The 6,875-nt window shown below is 56.2% G+C and overlaps 1 protein-coding gene across 1 annotated transcript; it reads left to right on the top strand.

The window, feature by feature from the left end:
• Positions 1-1,816: 1,816 nt before the first annotated feature.
• On the top strand, positions 1,817-6,256 carry LOC114844207 (Krueppel-like factor 6). Its single transcript, XM_029131388.3, has 4 exons — positions 1,817-2,155; positions 3,926-4,505; positions 5,282-5,405; positions 5,754-6,256. The coding sequence occupies exons 1-4, from the start codon at positions 2,054-2,056 to the stop codon at positions 5,803-5,805; spliced, it is 858 nt and encodes a 285-aa protein (XP_028987221.1). The 5' UTR covers positions 1,817-2,053; the 3' UTR covers positions 5,806-6,256.
• The last annotated feature ends 619 nt before the right edge of the window (positions 6,257-6,875 follow it).

Below are 6,875 nucleotides of genomic sequence, written 5' to 3'. Positions count from 1 at the left end.
ACAGTGGAGGACCAGGCTGTGGCTCCATCCATTCCCACAGTGGAGGACCAGGCTGTGGTGTCAACCTCCATCCATTCCCACAGTGGAGGACCAGGCTGTGACTCCATCCATTCCCACAGTGGAGGACCAGGCTGTGACTCCATCCATTCCCACAGTGGAGGACCAGGCTGTGACTCCATCCATTCCCACAGTGGAGGACCAGGCTGTGACTCCATCCATTCCCACAGTGGAGGACCAGGCTGTGACTCCATCCATTCCCACAGTGGAGCACCAGGCTGTGATGTCAGGCCTCCATCCATTCCCACAGTGAAGGACCAGGCTGTGACTCCATCCATTCCCACAGTGGAGCACCAGGCTGTGATGTCAGGCCTCCATCCATTCCCACAGTGAAGGACCAGGCTGTGCCTCCATCCATTCCCATGGTGAAGGACCAGGCTGTGCCTCCATCCATTCCCATGGTGAAGGACCAGGCTGCGGTGCATCACGCTCCCGTACGTCTACGCTGCTCATCAGGGCGGCGGTGAATCAGGAGGCTCCGCCCCTTCCTTCGGCGCCCTGTGTCACAGCAGGGCCGGTGCCCAGCGCTCGTGGCAGAATGTGATGCTGCTGAGCGCTTCAAATATGCCCACAGCTGAGATCTCAACAAAAGGGCCTCGGTTGTGGAGCCTCGCTCGGGCCGACGGTCACACAATGCAGCTCTGTTTCCCGCGTGTTGTTTGTCACATTTGCGTTTAACTCGTCAATGCTGCCGTTGTTCCGCTCGTCTTCCTCCTGATTCCACTTCTTATGCAACAGTTTGCTGCAGATGAACTGCATGCACGCACTTAACGGCTTTAATAGCTGCAACGCGGCCCAACGTCGGTGAACAGGTGGGATCGGAGCGAGGGGACGGATCAGATGTGACAAGTTACAGATGAGGATTTTATGCTCCAGACGTAAGAGCTCGTTAGAGATCAGCTATAAATCAACATGGGCCTTTTACCTGCACTCAGCTCATTAATATTCATGAGCCTCAGAGGGGAAGCACAGATCACATCACCTACACTCGGAGGTGTTTTAACTGGCCCTCATCCAGTGGTGGTTATTCATAACATGTCACTCTAAATGTAACACTTATATGAGGTGTGTGACGTCAGATCCCCCTGCGCGCGCGCTCAGCGCTTCTCGGTTTATTCTCAATCTGCGCCTCCTTCCTGCGCGCAGAGGAAACAACTTTGTGGTTTTGTAATTGCAATCAACTGCAAACTGTGTTTTCTATTAGAGAAGCAGCTGACCGAGATGCTAATGCTGCACATACTCAGACGCTGCGTGCAACTCTGTAAACAGAACCGGACTCATAATTAATGTCATATGACCGCACGAAGGCGCGCAGAAGCGGGACGAGCCTCTGATGTGCGCGCGACGCAAACTCAGGCGCTCGGAGCCCTTTTTAACTGCAGCCGCCTGCGCTTTGCGCACAAGTCGGCCGTGCGTGTGCGCGTCACGGAAGCCGCGCGGCGAAATGTGTCACAGGCAGCGCGTCTCCTGCCGCCGCCGCCGCTCCGGACAAGCGGAGCCGAGCTGAGCTCCATTTGAATGAGTCGAAAATTCAAATTCCTGGTGAGAGAGGCCTGGGTTATATAGAGCCCTAAAAATAGCGCTGACGAGGCCCAATGGGAGCCGCGGAAGCTCGGAGCCGCGCACCAACCACGACGCGCGCAGCGAGACGGCTCTGGCTCGCCATTGGCTGGAGGTGGTCTGGTAGGCGGGGCCTGCGGTCCTCGGAGCCCATTGGCAGACGGGCCGCAACGTAACGCAATCACATGGGCAGGGCTTGCCTGTAATTTTGAAGCGGGGGGAAGTTTACAGTTCGCTGACGGACTTTTGGAGAGTTCGCTGTTGTGCGCTCTCGCTGCGTCACTTGCTCCAAAGCTCCACTGGAAGCGCACGACTCCTGGTCGTCATACATGCAAATACAGCCCAGGCTCCAGCTTCTCTCTCAACACAGACACGGGCTTCGTTTCCTCCGCAAGCTTCAGATCGCGTCTGCGTGCGGCCACGTCTCAGGAGCGACATGGACGTCATCCCCATGTGCAGTATCTTCCAGGAGCTGCAGATCGTGCACGACACCGGCTACTTCTCGGCGCTACCGTCCCTGGAGGAGTACTGGCAGCAGGTAACGAGCCTCCGCAGTGACACTTTACAGACGTAGCAGGAATGTGCGCACTTTGACGGAACTCGCCGTGCGCTGACAGCTGCGCGTGGACGCTGCAAATGCCAGCGTCGTTTACGCAGGCGCACGTTTGGTTCTGCGCGTTGTTAAAAGTGGCTTTTCACGCGTTCACAAGTTCCTCCGATGACAGACGTCTTCGTTAATCGCGCTGTTGGTCGTCGTTGTCCGGTGCGGAACCGGAGCTTCTCTCGGTGTCAGAATGGGGACGTTTAACTCATCTCCTCATCTCTGCGGGGCTTTCGGAGTCACGCGTGGTTTACTACGTTGTTCGTGCTTGTGGTTGATGTTCGCCTGAGATTCGCCACTGAATATTCTCAGCTGCAGCTGCTTTGAGCGCGTGTGATGGTTGCGTTTGAATTAAAAATGAAACGGTGCGCTGCACATTTAGCGACGGAGCGGCTGCGCGCACCTCCCCTCGCGCCCGCTCTCTCTCTCTCTCTCTCTCTCTCTCTCCCCGCCTGTCTTCTCGCTCTTGCTGTCGTCCACACGCACGCACGCACGCACGGGCAGTGACAGACTGACAGACACAGCCAGAAAAGCGAGAGAGAGGCTGTTTTTCCTCCTTGGCGCGACCCAGCGCTCCCCGGATGACGGAGCAGCGGAGGTTAAACCTGATGAGACCCAGCGTGGTTCTGGTTCTGGTTCTGGTTCCGCTCGGGAAATGAGATGAAACGAATTGGCAACGCGCTTGAGTCTTGTGTCTGTGCGCATATCAGATCTCCTCGGGCTTCGGGCCAAGTCTCCCTCAGGCATTTAAAGCTCGTCTGGGATTCATGCAGCTCTGCTGACGGGAAGCATTTGGCTGAACGCGTCCTCGCTCGTTCCCAAGTTACTACGGCGTTCCCATAATATTCCTATTTCTGACAGAACGCGTGTCTGAAGCCCCGGTGCTTTTTCTGCCTCAGTGATTTTAAAGGCATTGGTTCCTGTCGGGAAGTGTGTTAATGTGTCATAATCCGTTATTTGACAGCTGATTGGACCTTTTCTGCTCACTTTGTGTTACATCACCTGAAGCCTTCGCTCAAATACATTTCTTCCTGTTTCTTTTAAGAACACGTTAACACAAATCAGATTTGAACAATAGGAAATGACCTCAGCTCAAATGTGGCTGCAGCGCGTTGAGGAAGTGCTCTCTCGCTTCCTTTTCAAAGAAAATAAGACCACAATCCACAGCGGCTCGTGCAGTATTCATGCCGGGCTTTTTATGGACCCCCGTGAACCAGACCTCCCTCCTGTCGGTCCCTGGTGTGTTGTGTTATTTCTAGTGATGCCTTGGAATGCATTATTAAATCCACATTACGCTGAATAATTGAAGGATTTAAAAGATCTACAAGCACTTCCCAAACCCAGTGGGGTGCTCTGTAGCATATGTAAATTTCATGAGCGACACACACACACACACACACACACACACACACACCGGCCGTGCATGCGTTTCCGGGTAAAAGCCGCGCTCTTGTCTGCTGCCACAAGGAAATGTGCTGCTTGTAATCTTGCGCGATCCGGCCTCAGAGGACGCGCTCCACTGTCCTCTGCATAAGACATTGTGTCTGGGCCGTTCCTGCAGGAAGGAAGCGGGCCAGTTGTGCCCCCCCCCCCCCCCCCCGGCGTGGAGGCGCTCGCGTTCTCGCCGTTTACGGGACTTCGCAGGTGAAGCCGGGCCTCGGGCTCCGCGAGCACCCCTGAACTCTCTGTCTCTGCTCTCCCACGCAGACGTGCCTGGAGCTGGAGCGCTACCTGCAGAGCGAGCCCTACGTCTCGGCCACGGACCTCAAGTTCGAGAGCCAGGAGGACCTGTGGAGCAAGTTGATGCTCGCCTGCGGGGACAAGTCCAGCGAGCCGGACCCAAAGATTCCCCACATCAAGGAGGAGGAAGACAATCAGGACCACCAGCACCTCGACGCCGGCGGCTTCAACTCGGACGCCAGCAGCGAGGCCTCGGACAGCTCCGAGGAGCTCTCCCCCACCCTCGACTTCTCCTCCGCGTCTTTGACCGACATCCTGGGAGACGGCGCCGAGGAGCTGGGCTCCGCCATCATCAGCACGCCGCCGTCCTCGCCCGAGCTGGGCAAGGAGGCGTCCGCGGCGCACGCGTGGACGGGCTCACAGACCGCGGTCTCGCCCGGGAAAATAAGGACTGGGGGCATGGATCGGAACCCGGAGCGGTCGGGTCTGACCAGCGGGGAGGCGTCGCCCGACGGCAGGAGGCGCGTGCACAGGTGTCACTTCAACGGCTGCAGGAAGGTGTACACCAAGAGCTCCCACCTCAAAGCACACCAGCGCACGCACACAGGTGAGCGGTAAAATGTTTGGGGGGGGTCACGGCGGCGCGGTGGAACCTCCCTTAAAGCGCGACTTAAACGGACTCAGATGTTGATTTGTGCCTCGCGGCGCTGGGAACACTCCCACATACTTTGAATAGTTTTCCAGGAGGAATGTCCTCAACTGTGACCTAATTCACACAGAGGAACGTGACTTCACGCAGGGCCGGGGCGCGGGGGTGGGGGAGGGGGTTCCTTTGTGGCCGAGCAGCGCCCAGAGGATGTGGATCCTGAAAACAAATCAATGGTTCTCAGATTTCACCATGGGAAAAGGCCGCGGCCGCAGCGCGGACGCAGCGCGGACGCGGGGGAGCGCAGAGCTGGGAACCCGACGTTCGCGCTGCTGTTCGGGCCGTTTCCTCGTGACCTCCGACCTCTGCCAGGCCGTTTGCAGCTGCGCCGCCGCCCATTAGCAGAGGAAGTCACGTTTGCAGCATTCCTGCCTGAGCGAGCTGCTCAGCGGCCCATTAGCGGCCGGCTCCGTCCCTCTTACATAAGGCCTCCACTCAGGCACTTAGAGCCGCACACCACAGCCCATAAAAAGCCTCACGTGCACATGCTTGTTTTTGTCTTGAATGAAACGCAGTCGCTCCAATCTGCTTAGCACCTGCTGAGCATCGTGTTTCCTCTCAGATCAGTATTGGGTCAATGCATGCGTCCTCTGTCCAGAGCAGCTCAGTAACGCTGCCGAGCGCCTTCACGTGGACAGGATTCCTAACGCTAACCCTGTGATTCCTCACGTCTGCAGGGGAGAAGCCCTACAGGTGTTCATGGGAGGGCTGCGAGTGGCGCTTCGCACGCAGCGACGAGCTCACCAGACACTTCAGGAAGCACACGGGAGCAAAGCCATTCAAATGCAGCCACTGCGACAGGTGAGACAGCGGGCGGTGCGCGTGGGACCAGAGAGATCAGCTCATTAGGCCTCATCAGGTGAAGGGGAGCGAGGCTCAGGGTTCAGCTGAGGCTCGGTTCTGACAGGCAGCAGCGTCCAGTTCAATCTGAGCAGGTTGCTTCAACCTTCAGGAGAGGAAGCGTAACTGCACACACACAATAGAAGGTCAGAGTCAGAGGAGAGACAGCTCAGCGCTAATGAAGTGGTTACAGCAGAGTCATTGTTCGCAGATGGAGGCGGAAGCACAGGTCGTGCGATTCCCGACGCTCCGCAGCAGCGCTGCAGCGCCGGGCTCCAACCACCACCTGACTCTTCCCTGTGTCCGCAGGTGCTTCTCCCGCTCCGACCACCTGGCTCTGCACATGAAGAGGCACATCTAAAGATGGCGGCCGCGTCGTGAGCTCTGAGGGATGATTCTGCTTGGTTGTCCTGACCCGTGGGGGACGAGCGAGGCCGGTGTCCTGGGAGCGTTACCGGGAGCGGCGCCGGGTTCAGGCAGTGGGAAAAACACCAAGCATCGCAGGCTATTATTTGCACCGTACTCAGTGCCTCCAACACCTCGCTGTGGAGATCGCTCTCGAGAGGCTTTTTTACGAAGGAGCGGGAGGGCGGGGACGTGTTTGAGAAAAAATTAGAAAACGGGAAAAATCCGGTGTGTCTGAGAAGAGACTCTTGTGTATGGTGTTCAGCGCTTCTTTTTCCTGGAGGACCTGCGGGCTCCGCTCCTCCACTGACAGTGTGTTTGCCTGTGCGCATGGGACTGAGTGCCTGAGCTGGCTTTGTGGAGCCTGCGGACGCAGCCTGCACCGTGGATCGGCGAGTGAATGGCGTATTTGTTGTCTCACTGCGAGTGAATGCGAGCAGCAAAAGGGTTCTGTCTGCGCCGCGTGGAGACGACTCGAGGCGGGAGAGCGCCCCCTTGGTGTGCGGAGGTGGAACTACAGCTCCCTCCAGACGCCGGGAGGCGGTTTTGTTTAGTGCAGCTATTAAATGTGCAATGTATTACGTAGCCTGTCTCAAACATACACGCTATAAAGCTCATTTGTTGTCCACTGTGTAAGCTCTGTATCTGAAAAGACAAAAAAAACAAACCACAAACAGTTATTGCCATTATACCAGACGTTGCATGGGATGTGGGGACGTTGCTCACCTGTTTGCTTATAGGACAACAAATTTCCATTTGAGAGCAGCTACCTTCATATTAGTCTATATCATAGTATTGTATAAAACATAAGGCAGTCACTTTGTTTCTTGTTTTGCTGAGTTGGGGAAAACCACAGTTACTTGGAAACTCTTTTGATCATGGGACTTTTCTCATTCTGTTCTATCTGTAAATGCACTGTTGACCTTACTGATGCCTTATGTAAGTGGCCTTGTCCTGTTATATAGATCACTCACACACACACACACACACACACACACACACACACACACACACACACTAAACGGG

This window comes from Betta splendens, chromosome 17 (assembly GCF_900634795.4).
Source record: "Betta splendens chromosome 17, fBetSpl5.4, whole genome shotgun sequence".
Taxonomy (NCBI): Eukaryota; Metazoa; Chordata; class Actinopteri; order Anabantiformes; family Osphronemidae; genus Betta; species Betta splendens.
Note: the sequence above shows the minus strand (reverse complement) of the source record. Positions and strands in the feature narration are given on the sequence as shown.

Bases quoted from the DNA above. Each gene is read 5' to 3' on its own strand.
- LOC114844207 (XM_029131388.3), top strand. From the start codon at position 2,054: ATGGACGTCATCCCCATGTGCAGTATCTTCCAGGAGCTGCAGATCGTG. The intron at 2,156-3,925 runs GTAACGAGCCTC...TCTCCCACGCAG, and splicing joins TGGAGGAGTACTGGCAGCAG to ACGTGCCTGGAGCTGGAGCG. The intron at 4,506-5,281 runs GTGAGCGGTAAA...TCACGTCTGCAG, and splicing joins ACACCAGCGCACGCACACAG to GGGAGAAGCCCTACAGGTGT.